The sequence below is a fragment of the Grus americana genome, chromosome 28 (genome assembly GCF_028858705.1).
Source record: "Grus americana isolate bGruAme1 chromosome 28, bGruAme1.mat, whole genome shotgun sequence".
Taxonomy (NCBI): Eukaryota; Metazoa; Chordata; class Aves; order Gruiformes; family Gruidae; genus Grus; species Grus americana.
In genome coordinates this window covers 6,385,366-6,406,757 of record NC_072879.1, presented here as the reverse complement: position 1 = coordinate 6,406,757, position 21,392 = coordinate 6,385,366, and the positions used below count along the sequence as shown (strand labels likewise).

At 40.0% G+C, this 21,392-nt stretch overlaps 1 protein-coding gene across 8 annotated transcripts; it reads left to right on the top strand.

Annotated features, from left to right (window-relative positions):
• The first annotated feature begins 75 nt into the window (after positions 1-75).
• On the top strand, positions 76-18,137 carry LOC129197177 (scaffold attachment factor B1-like). Of its 8 annotated transcripts, XM_054805298.1 has the most exons (21): positions 76-470; positions 1,323-1,410; positions 3,128-3,192; positions 3,281-3,559; positions 4,728-4,790; positions 5,600-5,627; positions 6,580-7,078; positions 7,516-7,559; positions 8,332-8,432; positions 9,584-9,733; positions 9,833-9,933; positions 10,802-10,947; positions 11,747-11,835; positions 12,396-12,532; positions 13,617-13,910; positions 14,438-14,575; positions 15,348-15,387; positions 16,222-16,334; positions 17,113-17,225; positions 17,464-17,530; positions 17,750-18,137. In XM_054805298.1, exons 1-21 carry the CDS (start codon positions 279-281, stop codon positions 17,874-17,876), a joined length of 2,874 nt encoding a protein of 957 aa, XP_054661273.1. In that variant the 5' UTR covers positions 76-278; the 3' UTR covers positions 17,877-18,137. The 8 variants fall into 8 exon arrangements, 5 of the variants coding, with proteins under 5 accessions (XP_054661273.1, XP_054661275.1, XP_054661276.1 ...); XM_054805300.1 differs by lacking the exon at positions 17,464-17,530 and having other exon boundaries at positions 94-470; XR_008574280.1 differs by lacking the exon at positions 17,113-17,225 and having other exon boundaries at positions 95-470; positions 17,750-17,820.
• The last annotated feature ends 3,255 nt before the right edge of the window (positions 18,138-21,392 follow it).

Sequence of the window (21,392 nt, the reverse complement as noted above, 5' to 3'; positions counted from 1 at the left end):
ACTGCGGTTGCGCATTCCTGCGGTGAGGTAGCCAAAGGAACTAGTGCGCATGCGCACCTGCAATAGTCTGCTTCAGCGCGGGGAGGTTTCTCTGCGCGTGCGCGCAACCCGTCCGGGCCCTCTGGTCAACGCGCGTGCGGGCTGCGGTTCCTTTCCTTCCCTCCCCTTTTCTCTTCAGTGCGTCTCGGTTTTGCCACCATTTTGTGCTGCAACTGCGGCTTTTCGCCGTTGTTTTTATCCTGCTTTGCTCCGTGCGTGCGAGTAGAAACAACGGCCTCATGGCGGAGAATCAGTCAGCGGCCGGGCAGGGAGAATCAGCGTCCCTGAGTGGGTCTGGCGTCTCCTGTTCGGAGTCTGAAAACCGGCGGCGACTGAGCGAGCTGCGCGTAATAGACTTGCGGGCTGAACTCAAGCGCCGCAATTTGGACAGCGGTGGAAACAAGAGCGTCCTCATGGAGCGACTCAGGAAGGTGAGCAGGGGAGGTGTAACCGGCGCATGCGCGACCCTAGCCCGCGAGGCACTGCTGAGGAAAATGACGCCAAACGGCCCTGGAGCGGGGCTGCGGGGAGCAGGGGGTGGTGCGCCGGCCTCTGGGGTTGGTTCCGTGGAGCCCGCAAGGCCCAATGCGAGCGTTCCGTGCGTGGCGAGCGTGGCCCCGTACTTGGCCGTCCCAGGCTCGCCTCTGAGACCGCCGGTCTCGTAGTAGCGGTGGGGTGTGTGTGTGCGAGTCTGGCGTTTCCATCTACGCAGCGACCTTCCCTCTGATTTCCTAGACCCGCACAGCACAGCGTGTCTGCCGTTGCAGTCGGCCCAAGTGTTTCTAGCCTCGTGCATCGCTGGACTTTCCACCATGCATTGAGCTCCAGGATTTACAGTTTTATACGCTGTCTACTAGGCTTTTTGCTGTGTACTGTTTTTTTGGTTGGTTGGTTGGGGTTTTTTCTGGCTTTCTAGCTGGTAGCATGTACACTCTATCCTCATCAGAACATTTGCCATGTTAGTAGCATGTGGACCATCTTCATTGAATTGATGTTTGCTGTCTCCTAGAGCCGAGGTTCTTATCTGTCACAATGCCTTGGGTATCTGTGTACTGTTGCAAATGCTGTAGGATTGACTTTTTTTTTGTCTATAGGTTATGCAGTTGCTTTGCAGAAACTTTACACCAACATATTACTGTTTCCTGTGTGCTTGTTGCTTTGATCTGGTTCTTGTTTTGGTATTTTTCTGCCTCTGGAGTCCAGCTCTTAAACTCAACAGAAACACACAAATATAGGTTTTTATGTCTGTCTTGATATCTATCTTTATCTTTTCCCCTTAATAGGCTATTGAGGAGGAAGGGGGGAATCCTGATGAAATTCCCGTGGTTTCAGAAAATATCATGAAGAAAACTCCAAAAAGAAGCAGCAAAGGTACAGGGCAGTTAGAGAGGATCTCCACCCTACCCCTCTTGGGTTTTCTAGCAACTTTTACTTGTGAAATGTAACCTTGCTGATCTTTTTTTCTGAAGTCTGCTTTTCCTTTTGGAAAAGTGCTTAGTTTAATTTTGGCACTGTTGCTGAATGTTTCGCAGTCCCAAAGCTATAGCTAACGTTACTTGCCTGAGCCAGATTTGGGTAAAACTGGTTCTCTGGAAGAAATTAAACACAGTTGAATATTCTGTTCCTTCATTCGGACCTTTAATGCCATACGTTACTGGTACTCTTCCCCACATTCGTGCTCGGGTTTCTAGGGATGTGTGGTATGCTGTTAAACTTACCAGTCATTTATTCACAGAACTTCATGTAATTTAGTAAGACAGGAATTGGTTCACTCGAAGGATCTGTTGGTTTGTTTTCAGAGTTCCCTGAAATTTGTTGCAGGAATTGCTAAGTAATGCTGAAGCAGCGTCAGCATTTTCAAGATAGATAGTTGTTTTTTTAAGGTGACTGTACCTTTACTTTTGAGAAATATGAGGCGGGTTTTTTGAGGTAGAAATACAGAGTTTTTAGCAAATTCAAAGTAACGTCTGTATTGTGTTATGCTTCATAGCTAATAGTAGTCTTGTTTTTCTCCCCAGAAGACTAGTTTTTAATCAATATCTGAAATTGGATATGTTTTAAAGCTTTCTCTATGCATTATTTTTCTAATGGTGAGACAGTCTTACATAATCCTTATTTTAAAAAAATAATCTATTTTTCTAAAGTTAGTTAATTACCACACTTTGATTTTATTTTGTAATCAAATAATGTTGAAACTTACTTTTGCATTAGAGCAGAATAACTAGTTTAGATGAAGGATTTTAATTAAATTAGTAATTTTGATGTACACAAAATGTAAATATGTGAGATGAAGCTCAAATAGTTTGCCTTACTAATTTGTTTGACTCAGATTTTTCTCCTTACGTCCAATTTGGAGTGATGTTACATTTGCTTGCGAACTAAAATGTGAAATCTTAACTGGAAAGAGAACAAATGTCACAACTGTGGGTAAAAGCAGAGAGATCTTTGGTAACCGCGTTCATTTTCAAGTCTCAGAAAAATACCTAATGTACATTAGAGCACATTTAGCATTGGGATGGAAATAGGCGAGACGTTCCTCTTAGCTCTAAAACCCCTTTCCCTTTTTTATTGTAATGTGCTTGTAGTTTTTCAGGAAAATAACATTCATAAAAGACGAAGCAACTACTTAGCTCTGATTTTGAGGAGTTACTATCTGGTGCTGAAACTAGCATACTGTTTTCAGCAATGTCAGTTACGGTATTACGTGTCCAGCTGGTGAACTGAGCACTGCAGTAATGCTTACTGGTAGAGTAGGTTTTTTTCATTGTTTTGTGTTGGGTTTTTTGTTTGGTTGTTTTTTTCTTTTCTCCTTCTAGTAAATGTCTGTAAGGAAATGAAAGGTTGAGATAATAAATTAACTGCAGTCTCAGCTGAGCCAAATGTTCTGGGGAGTGCATAGCGGTGCTTCTTGAACTCGTGACAGACCTCAGACCGTAGTGTGTTTGTCAGTTACTGAACTGCGATGGTATATAAGCACTCAGTTGTGGAAAATAAGGAAAATGCAGATAACTGAATGGAATACCAACTCTGATGAAAGAAGGATACATACCGTTACCTTATTTCATTCTAACGATCATAATGTTGTTAGGACGTAGACCTGATGAAGAGGGAGTAGAAGATAATGGCCTGGAAGAGGATTCAGGAGATGGACAGGTATGTGAGGATGTGTTTGAAGCAAAGTAATGATAGCATCGTTTTCAAATTACAATGGCTATTATATATACTTTTTTTCTTTTTACAGGAGGATATTGAAGCAAGTTTGGATAACTTGCAGGATATTGACATGATGGATATTAGTGTGTTAGATGAAGCTGAAATAGATAATGGCAATGTGGTAGATTGCGGAGAGGATTACAGTGCTGATAATATTCTTGACTCACTGTCTGATAGTAAAGAAAATGCTGATGCAGAAGTGAAAGAACTTCCAGATCAGCCTACAGAATATGCTGTAGGTAACTTGGAGGCATCCCCACAATTTTCAGAAATTAAAGAAGAATCAAGAGAAATACCAGTAGTGATGGTATGCATCTCTTATGTGTGTGGAATCAGATTCTTTTTTCTTTTTTTTGTTGTTTGTTTTTTAATTAAATAGCAAAACAGTAGCTAAAGTATATTTGAAACAATTTGGGGCTCTACCAGTTCTCATGATCATTGATTTTTCTTCTTTTACACATTTGTGGAAATAGTATTCTTGATTTTAAAATGCTTAGATGTTGTTTGTACACATATGACTGTACAAATTAATAGTAATCCAGAAAGCATTTATTTTACTCATGGTTTGAACTTTCTGCTTCACCTTATGTTTACATTCCCATTTTCATATATTTCCTTTATTTAGGAGGACATGAGGCATACAAATGCTGTAGCCTTGTTTACTTCAGCTGAACAGCAACATTCTGGGAACTATAGTCTAGATTATTTTTCTGTTAAGACAGGGTCTTGCAGTTACTCAGTTGTTGAAAGTATTTCTACGTTGGCTTTCTGCATTTGTCTGGCTGTTGCACTGCTTGTACGACATTGTCCATCTGGGCTAGAAGATAATTTTTTTCCCCCCAAGTCAAGTGTTTATCTCCTGAAATGTACAACAAAGCATTTGAAGAAGGTTATTTCTGCCCCATCTAATAGGGAAGCATAGGTCTTTGTTGTGTGTGCACGTTATGTCATCAGTCTGGATCACAAGATTCTAAAGTTGGGTGGTTTCCTCCCCCAGATCCGAAAGTTGCAGAAATAAGCTTCACCCCCTATCCCCAGCAAGTCAAATAGAAATACCCAGAAAGTATTTTTTTTTTCAGTGATTAAACTACTGGAGTCCAGGTCAGCTCCTGCAGTTGTCTTTTATCAGTAAACAGTTACTGAGTCCCATAGACTTTTTGGCTCTATGTTGTTGCTAAATAAGAGAGAAAGAGTAAGAGAAGGTTTGCTGTTGGGATCCCCATCCTTAAAAGTTTTTTGTGAGACAACCAACATATTTGAGAGGTAATGAGAAAGCTTATGCAGTCGGTGGGGATCGGGAAGAGGTGTGGGGGTCATTAGTCAGCTTTTTAGCCTTATTGGTTGTTTTGTATGCCAGATATATTTGTTTAATATCAGTAGTCAGTGAAAATAAAATGTTCAATTTCTCATTCAGGTTTCATTCACAATGCCATTCTTTTATAGATAACACAATGTCCTTCATTTACTTTTTAAAGGTAGAGGTTGAAGATGTTGGAAACAGTTTAGATGCTTCTTCATCTGATTTAAACGTAATAAAGGTAAATGGTAACCAATTTTTCTTTACAAACAAAAAGGCGTAATATATGCCGTATAAACTCTATGCTGAAACAGTATATGTACAGGTAGACCACAGTGGCTGCAATCTTATTCTGCAAAGAATAGGAATTAATGTCTTTCTAATTTGATCATATGGACAAAGATATATATGTCTCTCTCTCTCTCTCAGGTCATAGATATATGATGTATATATTATCGTGAGTTTGGGTGGTAGATTGGATTACTTTTATCTGTTGTATAAACCAACTCAGTGCCTTACATTATATTTAACTTCCATTAAAAGTGTATGTATCCCATGTTGACAAGAAAGTTGAAACTGATCTATACCTGAAATACTGTCCTTGTTTCCGGACCACTCGTGGTAGGTTAAGGACACTTGTAGCTCCAGGTGAAGCTGGTGTTTCTATAGATTGTGTTTTCAGAAAGGAGACTTTGTAAAGTCGAATCTAGAAAAGGCTAACATGAAGATAAGCTTTGCTCTGTGCTACTTATATTTGTTGATTTATTTACCCATGTGAACGTGTACCATGTGTTCAACAGGTGTCTGAATTTGAGAAATATTGTAGTTTTTACATGTTTCCTAAAACGTAGAGGTGTTAAAAAGTAATGTTAAACCTTCTTGTGAGAAATTTGTTTAAAATTCAACATTTTCAAAGCTGAAATAGGCTGAATTATAGTAACTTTTCCCCTAAATTCTCTCCTATCTTGGGTGGGTGAGAGGTGTCATTCAGAATAACATTTTAACTTCTTATGAAATTGTGGTATTTCTCTTTATCTTCTTCCACTACAGGAATTTGAAGAGTTACCTTTGGAGCCAGGTACTGTTTTTTTTTTTTTTGTTTTGTGTTTTGTTTTTTAATGAGAAAAAAAAAAGTCCTGGGCGTTGAAACAGTTTCATTCTTCATTTAATTCTTTTTGTGTCCCTGGTTGGTTGGCTGGTTTTTTTTGTTTGTTTGTTTTTTTAAATGCATTACTGTAGTGTACATATTTATGGTGGACAGTCCGGGTCATGCAGGGTCATAGAGATTGGAAACCCAGTCATATCACCAGATCTGTGAATAACCACTCTTTGAAAACATGTATTTAATGTGATGTAACGGTTCCATAGAACTGTTACCTACAGTGGAGTTAAGGAATGAGCCTTAAAGATGTAAAGGTTCTGAAAACAGATCTTGTGATATCACACTGTACTGTAGTTCTATGAATATAAATACAGGAGCATAGGTAATACAGAGCTTTGGTACAGAACACAAAGAGTGACTGGACTTCAGAAGAAGGAGAACACTGTCATCACAGGAATTTTCTACAGAACCTATTCGCTTTCTGGACTGCAGACGCACTTGTGCAGCATCAGAAGATACTCAGCACTCATGTTGGACTGTCTGCTAAAAGAATTGCACAGAAATTTGGAAATTGAACTGTCACTGCCTTAATACGTTCAGTTAAGCGTCTCGGACTCTGGAAGCTAACTAGAGAAGAAACAGAGCTGAATGATTTCATGAAGAATATCAAGGATCAGCCAGAAGGTTTTTGTTAAATCTGTGGGGGCATTTTTCTTCCCTGTTAACATTTTAGGGCTGATTTGGTAGTTTGTCAGACAGCAGTTAGCGTAGTACTTTTAACACTGTGTACACTAGGGTTTTCCAATCTCTGTGTAGCTTAGAAGTTCTCTTGGTGTTAGTGTGGCAGCCATGCCAGTTCCACATTTGTGATTGCTGTGTTTCCCTGGTGATTAAATCTTGTGCCATTCTATTCCTGTTAAATCCGTAGAAAATGAGAAAATACTCGACATTTTGGGGGAAACTTGTAAATCTGAACTACTTAACGAAGAAACTTCCGAAGCGGAGCGGCCGCATGCACAGGAAGCAAGTAACGTGGTGCCAGGCAAGAGGCTAGCAGAGGAAGAGGACGCTCTTGCTGCCGCTCAGTTGGAGGAAGATGCTTTAGATTTGGACAGCAAATCGGCACAAGCTATGGCAAGGAAGGAAGCAAAGCGTTTAGTGGTAGCGAAAGGGGAGACAAGTGAACAGACAATAGAGGAAGAGAAACCGGACTCTGAATCTTTAGTGGTAGAGACCCTAAGCGATCAGAGTAGCAAACGCTCCCAAGGTGTGGAAGCCTCTAGTGGGGATACAGCGGAAAAAGGCGCAGGTCCCGAAGCCAAAGATAGCAAAGAAGATGCCAAGAAAACAGAAGACAAAGCTAATTCTGAGGAATCCCCTGCTACTAAAGAGTCCTCAGCCAGTGAGGGCGGTGATCAGAAAAAGAGGTTTGTTTTTTCTCCGTTATAGACCAGATGCTATCTTTTTTTCATTGGTCGTTAAGTGATGCGAATAAGGTGTTTCCTTCAATTGGCCACCGAGACTGATGAAATTGTAGCCTATTCCTAAAGAGTCTGTTTTATTTCTCCGTGTGCAGACATGATGTATTTTTTATTTTTTTTTAAACACAGAGGGTTTGATTTCTTTCCTTCCTCAACCTTCAAAGGTTGTTTTCTTAAATTACTCTTATTTCTGTCATCTGGAAAACAGAATTGTCTGTTTAAGGATATGAATCCCATATTTCCTGTCACTCTTCTATAAATTTACAAAGATAGTGTTCATTTCAGAACTAATTTACTGGTAGGTATCCAATTTTAGTGCACAATCTAGAATTAACCGTCTTTTTGCATATGAGTGGTTGAATAACGTGGTGTTTTGTCTTTAGCCCTGTTGAGGAGGACAGAGATACAAAGATAAAAGATGAGAAAGGTATGTTGCTTTTTTGTGTGGTTGTTTTTGTTGTTTTTTAAATGTACAAATGACTTGTAAAAAAATGTTATGGGGTCAAATCTAATCATAACTTCTGAGTCAACTGTAGTACGTAAACATTAAAAGGAGCAATGGGAGTAATAGTTCTGCTCGATTTTTGACTTGCCTTTCTTGCATTGCTTAGTTTTTTGTGTCTTGCTAATTCCCTAAGCATGTGTATATCTTCACTGTAATAGTTATACTGGAGTCCCACTAGCTTTGTGAGTGGTGATAGTTACTGGTAACACCAGGATTTGTCTGAAAAATCTCAACAGATGCCTAAGTCTATAGGTTTATACTCTGTCTGGCAATTCTGGTGAGGACTGTTAAGTCAGTGAACCTTCAATGCAGTTGTAACACAGGCCTTCAAGGCATGAATTGTAAACTTCAGTTCATGTAACTTCTGTAACCTTATTAACTGACTTTTTTTTAAAAAAATCAGTTTCTTTTGAATTAGCATTAATACTTTGTAATTCTCATAAAAGCGATTGAAGTATGGGAAGAAAACTCATTAAGACTATTCAAATGCACATCAGGTATGGAGTTCAGAAGTTCATTTTTTCAGGCTGCAGTGTGTCTCTTGATTTTAAGATTGATTGGAGGAGGTAGAAGTAAAATTTCATTTGAAGAGGTTTATGAAGGAAAAAAAAAGTGGGGTTTATAGGGTGCTTACTTTTTCACTGTTGCTTTCTTGTGCTGCATGGTCTTCTATGTTTGGCTTTTTTGTATCCAGGCCGTGCAGGTAGTGGTTCTGGCAGAAATTTGTGGGTTAGTGGACTTTCATCCTCTACTAGAGCTACAGACTTGAAGAATCTTTTCAGCAAGTATGGAAAGGTAGGTAGCGGATATGTAAACTTAACAAACCATTTTATCAATTTAAAAGGATGACCTTAAATTTAGCTCTTATTTTTCCTAATGAATAACTGGGTAGGCTAAGCACTTAACATTCTTGTGGTCTTTTTGAAACTCTGTATCCTACAGTAGCATACTTCATAAGGAAGGTTGTCTGAAATAGGGGGTCAGGGGGGCAGGCAGAAATCCAGGTTTCAGAGAATCTCTGTGCAGGTAGCTGTAAAAATGAGGCAATTCTTCACAGGAGAACTGGTCAGTAGTCATCTAGTGCGCTATAGTCTACTTACAGCGTCAGTGCCAGCTAGGCTATGAGAGCAAAAGTTGTGGAAGGGAACTCTTCTGTGACCATCTCCCATTCCTCCTAATATATTTCTGAATGTAATATTAAATGTTTGTGTCACTAAGTGTGTGCCTCTGCACTGTCAGAGATTGTCATCTGCAGATAGAAACTAGCAAAGGTGTTCTGTAAGAAAAGACAAAGTGGTGGTAGGGTTTGGTATTTTGTTTTGGTTTTCTGATTGTTTGGGGGTTTTGTGCCTTTTTTTTTTTTTTTAATTTTTATTATTACACCCCCACATACACATGTCTTCCCTAAGCTATTGACTTAGCAACTTGAAGATTAATTTTCTGAGCTGGTTATTAGGGCAGTCTCTTTTTCAGCAGAGCTGTATCCACAGTCTGTTCCACAATGAGATTTATCTGTTTCATAGAATTTTGTGTTTGTTTTATACTTTTTTCAGAACACATGTGGAATAATCTTAAATTAGAACCTTTTCAGCTGTGTTTGTGTTGCTGTTTGCTTGGGTGTAAACGCTGTTCATGTCATATTCTGTGAAGCAGTCTTTAGCAAGGCACTTCTAGAACACATCTGGTCCAACAGTGTAGACATCGAGTTAAAAGGATAACCCTTCCTTTGCTGCCTGTCAAACAAACCTAGCAATGTTGTCTTCTGAGAATGCCAATGGAATGTTGCGAGCCGAGCGTATTTCCTCCCTGTTAAAAGTGGATAGGTGCTATACTGTGTGGTACCGCTATACTGTGCGGTACTGGTAGACAGAGCTGCTCAAATAGTGGTTAAATTAAAATTTATTTGGTGACAGATCTGCAAACAAAGAATAATTTTTTTCCCAAAGGTGGTCGGAGCAAAGGTAGTGACAAATGCTCGCAGCCCTGGTGCTCGCTGTTATGGCTTTGTTACGATGTCAACATCTGAAGAAGCCACTAAGTGTATTAATCATCTCCACAGAACAGAGCTGCATGGAAAAATGATTTCTGTGGAAAAGGTAAGTGAAGTGACATTTCATGACAGTGAAATGAAAATAAAAGTGTGCAAGTGTAATGCCTGTCTCTTATTATAAAAATATTTCTGGCTAAAATTCTAGGCAAAAAATGAACCAGCTGGGAAAAAGCCTTCAGACAAAAAGGAAGGTGAAACAAGGAAGGAAAAAGACAGGCACCATTCTGCAGAGTCCAAATCTGAGAAGTAAAGTGTTTTTTGGTATTTTTCTGTGTTTAAAGACCACTCATTTGAAACACAGCCACATGACCAAAGTGAGCATTAACTGTAATAAATTTCAATTTGCTGCTTCATATTGCATCTGAAATAGGAGTAATACTTGGAAAAATTGAAATTGGTGTTCTACAGCAGTAAGTGCATCTTAATTGGCCCTCTGTTCAGAAATAGGGAGCTCTTCAGTGTTTAGTATCAAAACTTGTCAGTTGTATCAGGAGATGCCCAATCAACTAATTTCTAGATAAACCATTATTTTTATCAGAAGCGTTTGTCCTCTGATCTGACTCTGTTTTGGTCTGCTCTTTTAACTGATGTATTTCCAGGATTTAGTCTGTCTCTTTGATAGACTGTTCGCATGGTTAGCGAGTGATACTTCAATATTGTTTTTTCAAGTGGTCTGTTGCTTTTGAAAGAGGCATTGTGCTTTACTACTTTTTGTTCTTTCATAAAATTTTAAAAGATTTGGCAAAGATGCTTTGGCAGGCTGGCCTGCTTGCATCAAGTGTTTAAGGTATTTGTTTGCAAAAGCTCTTCTGGTGGAGCCTGACCTTTACCTGGGTGGGCCCTCTTCCCCTAATGCTAGGCATCAACTTTACTTATAGGCAGAACAGAAGACTTTACTTCTATAGCTTAGTATCCGTCACCACTCTTAATAGTGTGTACAGATAATGCATTGACTTCAGCATGGAAGGTATTGGTAGTGGGTTTTTCAAGGGGGGCGGTGTGGTGTGTCGAGTGGTTTTGGGTTGGGGGGGGGGGGTCCACATATTTGGCTTGATCAGAGTGGTTATATAGCACTTTTTGTTAAGTTCTCTATTAAAGCAAAGTTTACCTATAGGTCTGTTGGTATTAAGAAGGAGGAGAAGACTGACAAAAAAGATGATGCTAGGAAATCAGAAAAAGATGGAAAAGATGAAAAAGAAGGAAAAGAGAAAGACGAACAAAAGGCTGGATCCTCTGATAGATCTAGGGCAAGCAAATCGGGTAATTCTAACTGCCTTTCAGAAATGTTTTCAAGGATACTTGTTTTAAAGACCTAAAAAAACCCCGAATGCAAAGAATATAAGCGACTGCAACAGCTTCTAATTTGCATCCAAAAAATTTCCCTTTATCAGCTAAGTAAGAGATGGAAGAACAAGTGTAAACATTCAGAATCGTGGCTAATTAGAAGACTTCAGCTTCTGCAAACCTCAGTGTTCTTAATAGATGCGATTGATAATTCAGTAAAAAGACCATGATGCGTACTTAGAAATACTGGTGTTTTCCTGGTGAACAAAAAAACAACACCAGAAAATACCTTGAAAACCTTTTTTCTGACTTAGAATGCTAGTAACTTAGAAACAAAATTTTCATAATTACTGAACTTTAAGTACTCAAAATGGTAAACTGAATTTTATGGAACTGTCACTGAGTTTAGACCTGACACAGTGTGTGGTTCTGCGTGCTTTTTTTGGGTGTGGGTGGGGGTTTTTTTGTTTGTTGTTTTTTTAACTGTGGCAAGGATGTATTTTGCAGACAGAAGAATGAAATTAAATTTGCTTTCTTTCAATTGTCACCCCTGCCAGAAAACACTACTGTAATTTAGTGATAGCTTTACTGCCCCCATCCCCAACTTGTCCAAATTTTGGTAAGCTATTTAAATCATAAATGTATTCTTCCATAAGTTATATAAAGCCTCAATAAAATAACTTTTTACTGCTTAGTATATCGACAGTTTTAAATCTCACAAGAATTTTTTAATGTCTTGCGTGTTACTTATTCTTGGATGTATTTTGTTTTCTAGCCAGTCGAGGAACTGAAAGGACAGTGGTAATGGATAAATCTAAAGGAGAACCAGTTATTAGTGTGAAAACATCTACATCAAAAGAGAGGGTAAGAAAAACTTTGAGAAGCTTTTGTGCAAAAATAGGTGTTGAATAGCTTTATATGCATATAGTTGAAGGTTTTGTGTTGGTTTTTATTTTTTTGCCTTGCACATTGGGAACAGTTATCCTTTTATCACTTTTTAGGAAGCGTTAGGGTGTTAATGATGCTGCAAAGGTAAATGCTTATGCTTCGCCTTGTTTATTGTTTTTGTCGCTGCTGTCCTAGTTGAAGAAGTAGAGTTGCAATATGAAAATGGTAAGATAACATGTTTCCCAGAGCGTGGAGTATGGTGACTGATGACCTTTAAAGCAGTGTATCGTTTGCCACCAGTGCAAGTCAGATCATGTGCCCCTTGCATTTAGGTATATTTAAACTCTTTAGAAGTTCTAGTCAAATTTGGATTAGTTTTCCCTGATCTACTTTTCCGTGGAATTCCAACACTATTTACCTCTGGGAAGGTATGATAGTCTGTTTTGTTCAGGTTGGCAGAAGGTTGGCCTTTTGCCTAGGAATTTTAGCTAAAAACGCACTGTGCTCAGCTAATGTATTGTTTTGATTTAACTCAGAGTACAAAAAGCCAGGATCGCAAATCTGAGAGCAAAGAAAAGCAAGATATTTTATCATTTGATAAAATCAAAGAACAGCGAGAACGTGAGCGTCAGAGACAGAGGGAGCGAGAAATCAGGGAAACGGAAAGGCGCCGGTGAGTTTTCCCAGTTTCACATTAAACTTTGAACGGCATTTGGTTTTACTTCCCTTAACTCTTACTTGAATAGGCTGCAAAGTAGCATTATGCTGGCCCTCCAACATTACTATCTCTGATTTTATACTAATCTATTGATAGCACAGACATAATGCCAAATTATGAAGGTTTTTACTACTGAAATAGATCTTCTCTAAGCCTATGCTTTTCGGGAGACTTATTGAATAGTAACTTTTATAGGTGCTTTCAGGTCTCGTGTTCCACTCTGTCAGATTTGAATTTCCATACTTGACTTTTCCCTGGAAGTTTGTAAATACTTGTGTTTGTTAGACTTCTGTCTTAGGACATGCTGTGCTGTATGAAAGTTTTTTCAGAGCTGACTTAGAGTAGATACGGTGTTATATATGCAGAATGCTTACCCTTGCTTCTTTATTCTGGATGGTCTTTTTTCTCTTTTTTTTTTTATTTGTTTTTTTTTTCTTTCTTTTTTTTTCTTTCTTTTTTTTTTTATTTCTTTTTTTTTTTCTTTCTTTTTTTTTTCTTTCTTTTTTTTTTTTTTTTTTCTTTTTTTTTTTTCTTTCTTTTTTTTTCTTTATTTTTTTTTATTTCTTTTTTTTTCTTTATTTTTTTTTTCTTTCTTTTTTTTCTTTCTTTTTTTTTCTTTCTTTTTTTTTTCTTTCTTTTTTTTTTCTTTCTTTTTTTTTCTTTCTTTTTTTTTCTTTCTTTTTTTTTCTTTCTTTTTTTTCTTTCTTTTTTTTCTTTCTTTTTTTTCTTTCTTTTTTTTCTTTCTTTTTTTTTCTTTCTTTTTTTTTCTTTCTTTTTTTTTCTTTCTTTTTTTTTCTTTCTTTTTTTTTCTTTTTTTTTTCTTTCTTTTTTTTTTTCTTTCTTTTTTTTTTTCTTAAACTAAGCAGCTGCAATTTAGTTGAGAAGGGATAGTTCACGTTTAAGCAGGTAGTGGGAAGAACATAGAAACTTGGGGGGGGGGGGGGCAAAAGCAAATAAGAAACCTTACCCAAAGCAAAGCAGCAATAAAGCTTAGACTTCAGTTTCTCAATTGAAAACAAAATACCTCTTTTTCAATTAGAGAGAGAGAGAGACGAGAACGAGAACAACGCCTTCAAGCTATTCATGAGCGGGATGAAAGACAGAGGCTCCAGAGAGAGCGAGAACGACTTGAATTTCAAAGGCAGCGTCTTGACAGAGAGCGCTTGGAGAGGGAGAGATTGGAGAGAGAAAGAATGCACATAGAGCAGGAAAGGAGACGAGAACAGGAACGAATCCAGCGAGAGAGGGAAGAACTGCGACGTCAGCAGGAACAGCTACGCTACGAACAAGAACGGCGATCTGCCATGAGAAGGCCTTATGATCCTGATGGCAGGTAACAATAACCATAATGAGATTCCAAACTCTTTGGCCACATCCAGATAGAGCAGTCTAAAGCCTATGTAAATTGTGGCTACTCTTGCTAAAGCAGTTGTGGGAGCTCACAACTGAAAGACTATTTACATGTTGCTTTTAACACTTTAATATTGATCTTGAGAAGGCGACAATGTCATACTTGTATACCTGTGAGCACAATTTTATTACAGCAGGTTAAAATTCTTATTTCCCAAAGAGGAGTGACTGAGAATAGAAACTGCGTGTATCAACTCTAAAGCAGGATTGCTAGTGGGAACAGATACTCATTCTTTTCTCATGTCAGTGCATGCCGAGATTAAGCTTTCTGCATAGTGTTGTTACACCTAGCTTCCTCTGAAATTGAAATGTGATGTCTGCTTAACACACAAGGGGTTTTAATTATAAATCAAAAATAATTGTTTGGATAATTGATTGAAATTTGATATCGAGAGATCAGGAAAGGAAGATTGTTTTGAGATTATTACTAATTGTGATCTTTATTTGCAGGCGTGATGACCCATACTGGCCAGAGGCGAAGCGAATGGCAATGGATGATAGGTATCATTCTGAATTTAGTCGTCAAGATCGCTTCCATGACTTTGACCACAGGGATCGTGGCCGATACCAAGATCATTGTTTGGACAGGTTGGCAAGGCGGTGTCTCTTCTTCCTATACCTTTATGGAAAATGGGTGTCTCTTTGTGGCATGCTGATGACTTGAAGGGTACCAAAAGAGAAGAGCGAAACAAATGACCCTTGTGCATTTCTCTTGTCTAAATTTATGCATGCTTGCAATCCTGTGTTTCCATCCTTTATGGACATAGCAGAAAGAGACTGCATGAAGATTATAAGCCAAGTTCTAATGTAGTCTGCCGTGATGCCTAGGGAGATCCTACAGCTTCTCTCAAGATGTATGGAAATCTGGTTTATGAATCCCTGTTCATTACCCTAAGATTTAGCCATTTCACATTGCTTTAAAACTTTCCCTACTTTCATCTTTGCAGCCTAGCTAATGCAGATTTTTAGTTCCACAGAAGGCAAAAATACTTTGTACGTAGTGCTATTGAGACTTCTGTTTTGCTCTCAAAGGATCTTTGGCAAAAACCACACCACTTTGCTTTTGTTTGTAACTAATTTCTGATAATGGTAGGTTCACTCCGTATTTTCCCTTGGTACCATCGAGTACCTGACCATGCCTCATGATGCCTCGCTTACCCATATTACAGTAATAGGTGTTACTTTGATCTCTTTCTATGCTGTGAAACAAGAACTCAATTGAAATCTTACCACCAAACGTACGTTTGCATTGTCAGATTTACAGCCTAATGAATATAAAATTTCATGTGCTATTTCATACAGACATTGGAATTATGATTACTGTGTCAGTTCAACTGAAACTTCTCTTTTTTTGTTCCAGAAGAGACAGTTCAAGAGGAATACCAGATCGAGATGGGCAGGTGGGTTATACCCAAATAACTGCTTCAGTTAAAAAGCCAAACAAACAGACACCAAAGCAGAAAGAACACAGTGTGCATGCTGCCTAGTTCTTAAATGCAACCGCCACTTGGTTTAAACTGAGCAAACGTTCAAGCAGTAACTGATTTTGCTTGCTGTCTTGCAGAATGCAAGTTATTAAGTTGTCTGCTTGCTAGTGTGGTAGCCACAGATCAGGGTTGGGGGTAAACCTCTGAGCAATGGGAGCTATGGTATAGCATCTTTTCAGGCTGGTATGTGGCACTAACAGTTTTCTGGTTAACCATCTTAGGTGTCTGTAGTGCATTAAGAGATAGTTACTGTAGTGTCTTATCCTTAGCTGGCAAGGGATCCCTTGTCTGACATTTATGTAAATGGTTTGTAGAAAATAACTGGTGTCATAATGGAACAAGGCAGATGACTAAAAGAACAGATGCGAAAACCAGTACCGCAGTGGTATACAAAACCTTTCATTTGTGAAGAGAGATAAGAAGTAGGCAGGTATTCTATGTAAAAAATAAAAAGCTGAAGCCAGAATGTAAGCCATAAAACCACCCTACCAAACAAAAAAACCACCCTACCAAAAAAAAAGCTGCCTCCAACCAGCGAGCAGAATGGAATCTGTGCTGTGAAACAAAATAAATGCCTAGAGCGAACCACGCATAGTAGCCACAATGGAACCAGTAAAAAACGAGAGAGCTACTGTTTTATTTTCTGACAGCTTATAGAAAGGCAACCTCTGAGGAGCTGAACTTTTGCAACCCTAGAAGAAAAGCAGTATCGATTCTCAGCATAACTCTGTACCATTTGCCTTCCAGCATTACCCAGATGAACGCCACGGAGGGCCTGATCGTCACTCCCGGGATAGTTGGGGTGGCTATGGGTCTGACAGAAGAATGACTGAAGGGAGAGGGATACCTCCACAAACCCGGTTAGTGCATAAGAAATAAGGGAAGTGATTTGTTGGTTCTTAAAATTTTAATGCTCAGTGAACCTTTCAAGGTTGACAGCGGAAGCAGTTTGACAAGTGTGAATCCTCTCTCCAGATAGTTTCTTCAAGCGTTTGGAGAAGCAAGGAATTCACACATGTAGCTCCCCTGTGCATCGAGAGAATTGGAGCATTGTAGTGAGTAAAGAAGTGCTGCTCAGTTAGCTCCACTCATAACTGTGCTTCTCTTGTAAATAACTTTCTTTTCTACAGACAAGATTCAGTCCTGTACCGGATGCTCCAGTAACTCCTACAGAAGTCTAATTTGTGGCTAGTGGTCAGGTTCTAAGGAAATAGAGTCAGAATCTCTGCAATGGTGGGGGTGGGGGACTGAGACTCATCTGGAATCGTAGCAATTTCTCTTTAAACCAGGTAGTCAAGCTAGGCATATTCCAGATGCATAATGTTCACTTCCACGTAAATATACCAGACAAGAATGGCAGTCAATTAATTTTTCCATGTTTAAGTGTTTTAGTACATTGCAATACTAATTATGTCTCTGTAGATCAGAAAAAGACAAGCTTTGTTGTGTGAAGGACGCTGTTCAGGAAGCTTCTCGTGGTTTCTCTTTAACCAGTTTTTATTGCAATGATTGGGTGGCTATAGGTACAGCTTGATTAACAATTTAATACACTTTTGTAGGGGTACGGTGTTTGGCTTTACCCTATGCTGCTAAATGGATAAGGGACACACCTAGAAGATGTTCTTTTATTTTTTTAAGAGATGGACGTGACTGGGGAGATCATGGTCGAAAGTTAGAGGGGCATCAAGATCGTTCATGGCAGGGAAATGTGGATGGAGGAATGATGGGACGGGATCATGAGAGATGGCAAGGTACACTTGCTGCTTACCAGTGTGATCGTGGTTTTTTCTATGAATTACTGCTGCTGAACTTCTAGCGGTAGTTAAAATTCCTATGGAGCTTTAACAGCATTACCAAGAAAGCAAATAAAATTCTGGGAACAAGGTGGCGTTTTTATTAGGAAAACACAAAAGTCTTTTTTTTTTTCTTTCCTTTTTTCTTTTTGTTTCCTTTCTTTTCTTTTTTTTTTTTTTTTTTTTTTTAAATTAGGTGGTGATAGAAGCATGCCTGGTCACTCAGGACCAGGCCATGTGATGAATCGAGGAGGGATGTCGGGGTAAGACGCTTTGTCAGAGTGCTTATAATGTTTTTATAATAGTTGACTGATCTGTATAAAAGAAGAAATTCCCATGTCAATTGTGAATAATAATACTGTCAGCTTCTACTTAACTATGGATTGGCAAGTAGAAAAAAACCTAAGCAAACATCTTTTCTCAGAGTCACAGTAGCATTAACTTTTCCAGGCAAATTTCAATTTCTCTGGTCTTGTTTTTAGGCGCGGAGGCTTTACGCAAGTTGGAAACCAGAGCCAGATGATGCAGAGTAGTGGAATACAAGGAGTGTTTGCAGGTCAGGAGCGGACAAACAGACCGACTGAACCCCGTTTTACCCGCCGCTACTGAAAGCACTATATATATACATATATATATTTTTTTTTAATGCCGGATGACAATGGTGGTGAATTTTATTAACCAAGGTCACCTTGAATTTGTGATTACAAAAAGCAAGACTGCTGCTGCATTGTAGCCAAATATTATGTCAACGTGTTGGTTTGGTTTCTTTTTTTTTTTTTTTTTTGTAATAAACGTGTTCTTGGTTAAACATCACTTAAAGTTTCTGTTGGTGAAACATTCCATTTTTCAAAAATAATAAAATCAGTTTATGGCTTACTAATGTCTTGTTTCTAGAGTCCAGATGCCTGTCCCTTTTCTATCTCTGCTGCTCTGCATCGCTTTCTCACGTCCTGATCCTTCTTTCTCTATGCTGAACAGCCCCCCTACCTTTGTCTGTCTGTCTATTCCTCTTTCCCCTGCAAGACCCAGGAGAGTGGGCAGCAGGTGCCTCCCCTGTCCCCCTGCAAAGCCTGGGAGAACCCTAGTCCCTCTTTCATCTCCCTGCTCCCCCTTGGGACCCCTCTGCTCCCATGACGTTGCCTCCTGAAGCCTCTCTTGTGCTCCAGAGTACGCTTTTCCTTCCCGCCCCCCCACCATTTCAGATGCCTCTGTTGAGTCCCTGGTCCCCTGAGGACATCTCTATTCTGCTCAGATCCCCTGCCAAGTTCCTCACCGTGTCCCCAAGCGGCCTTTTGTCACTTTGGCTGTCCCCAAGCCCCCTCTGCTCCTTCTTCCGACGTGTCCCGAGGCGATCCGGGTTCCCCTGGGGCCACTTTTGCTCTCCAGCCTGTCAAAAAGCGGCTCGCTGCTGCCGCCCGCTGACCAAAGGCGGTACCTGCAGCAGGGACGAGGCGCATGCGCGGTAGGGCTCGTGCTCACTGCTGCGATCTGCCGAACGAAACGGCACTCTGTCAACGTGTGCGCTTTGCTGGGATGCTCTTCAGAGTTCTTCGTTGTTATCTCTGAGGCTTCTTTGGTCTCTCAGGCTCCTTCAGGACTCCTCCGGTCCTTTTTGCCGAGCTCTTGCGAGACATCCCCTTCGCCTCAGAGCCCCGTTCTAGCTCGGGAGGGCCCTTTGCGCCCCTCTTTTCCCCTCAGAACCCTTCCTGAGTCCACATACGTTACCTTGATCGGTTTTTCTGTCCTCTCACCCGTTCAGCACGCCTCCATTTGGTCCCCCATCCCCTGAGAACATCTGCACTTTGTTCATCGCAGGGGCTTGACATTTCCAGTTTGGAGGATGGACGCTGATTTTGGGGGAGAGGGACGGAAGGCGCTATTTGGATGCCTTGCGCGGCCAGGCGAGCCCACAGCCCCGATGGCAGCGGGGCTGTGCGAGGGTCACTGAGGGAAGTTTCAGGCCAGAAACATCTTTCCGTGCTGGCATCTTTTTTGTGCGAAAGCCCTAACAGTCCTAATAGACCCCTACATCTCTGTCAGTCTCTGCCAGAGTCCAGCTTCAAAACTGAAAACGTCCAGCTCCTGCTCCCAGGCCAAAGGTGCCAGCCCCAAAAGGGCTGCCTGGCCTGAAACCTCCCTCAGCGGCCCTCGCGCAGCCCCACTCACATTGGGGCTGCGGGCTCACCTAGCCACTTAACATTCCTAACACATTCTAGCAATTGACACAGGTCATCATGTTGTAGCTGTTTCTTCATCAATATAAGATTCATTCTCATGGTGGTAGCCAATAAATCTTGACTCAGTGTGTGATTAGATTGTAACAAATGATGAGTCATAACAGGAGCTGATAATTAGTATTGCATCCCATTATTTTAGTTAGGTTACAAACACAAATATTTTAGTGGTTGCTTATATGTTGTAATGTTTTCTAGAACATAAACTCGCAAAGGTTTCTCACACAAGGACATCCTCTTCCCATATATTTTAGAGTTTTCAGTGGGATGTATTTCAAAATGACAAACATCTTGTTCGGTGCCAATGTAAATGTCTTGAGTTTGGATGGTGTTACTCTCACAAAGAAATCCTCGTTGTTCCTGTACAACGCATGTGTTGACGTCAAAAGTTTACCATTTTTTTCTGTTTTCTTGGGCCCATACTCTATTTTCTAATGGATATAGTTCCACTGTCAGTTAATCCTAACGCAAAGGGTGGGTATATGGTGTATACCCAAGCATTGTGTATTGTTAAGACAATAGCTGTGGCCTTATTGTTGATGGGGTCATAAGTAAAATTGACTAAGTATCACCAGAATTGGAATGATTTCTCAAGTTTATTTGCATTTTTTCAAATTACCATTTGAATTTCAGGGGGTAAGGTGCCCTTTTCACCTTCTTTTATAATTGCTGCTACCATAGATCGCTTCCAAAATTGAGCTTGGATACAACTGAGAGCTAGAGAAACATTATTTTGGGCTGCGCCAAGTGCATCCACAATCAATTGGCAGTCCCTTTCATTAATTCCTACCCAGGAACAGCCAACAGCCCTTGGTTAGTTCCCAATGCTAATAGAGAAGACTGCAATGGGTGTCAGCATCGTTAGCGTTTGGAACAGTAACGTGAACACAGCGTTTCCATTTGTCATTCTGCAGGGTGCTGTAAGAGAAAATTTAGACTTGTTTTGGTGGCAAGTTACCCTGTTAAAAAGAAGGAAAAATCCATTGTGCACTGATTTGGTGCTTTGCGCCACTGCTATCGGTAGCTTCCCAGGCAAGTGGGCCACAAAGTTTAGTTAAAGTCATAGGCACGGTACCGATGGATGGTGGATTGAATGTCACAAAGCTGGGGACTACTTCCAGCCCTGTGAGGATTTACCGATATCCTGCAGAGGATTGGAATGGTCTGATATAATTAATTTTCCATGTAGACCATAAAGTTTTCCCTTCAACGATAAGTAGGGGTGGTGCTTTAGCAGGACGATCTGCTTGTAATTTCAATCTACACTGGGGACATTCTGTAAGAATGGTTTCACAAGTGTTTCTGTTTATAGGCTAGTCTTTAGTCTGTGCAGCAAACACACTTTACCTGTGTGGCCTAAATTTTGATATAACCATTCTCCCAGTCGATACCACTCAGGATTTAAGGTGATTTTCCTAATTTTAGTTAGCTCATCTACCTTTTGATTCCACTTTGTGGCTGGTTGATTATCCTTAGCATGAGCTTTTACCCATCCCATCTTTAAAGGTATTTTCCTGGCCATATCTAGTAATAATTGACAATCTCTGTTTCTCCAAACTGGGGATCCATTTACTTCCCAATTCAAGGTTTCCCATTGACAGATCCCTGATGTGGCACCAGCCCACATGGCATAAGAGTCTAGATATATAATTTTCACTCCATTCTATGCAAACAAAACAACTGCTCTTATTTTCCCTACTTGTGCACTGCCTTCATCTTCTTCCGTTGCTTGTTTGCAGTGGTAATCCCTAATGCAGCGGCCTTATATTGCCATTTACTGTTTATCCTTTTTGCTGAAGCATCCATAAACTAAATCTTTTCTGTTGATGTACCTTCAGTGAGGGGCAGTGCATCCGGAATGGGTGTTGTAATAATGCTAAAGAGTCTGTGT

Bases quoted from the DNA above. Each gene is read 5' to 3' on its own strand.
- LOC129197177 (XM_054805298.1), top strand. From the start codon at position 279: ATGGCGGAGAATCAGTCAGCGGCCGGGCAGGGAGAATCAGCGTCCCTG. The intron at 7,079-7,515 runs GTTTGTTTTTTC...TTTTGTCTTTAG, and splicing joins GGCGGTGATCAGAAAAAGAG to CCCTGTTGAGGAGGACAGAG. The intron at 14,576-15,347 runs GTTGGCAAGGCG...TTTTTGTTCCAG, and splicing joins CAAGATCATTGTTTGGACAG to AAGAGACAGTTCAAGAGGAA.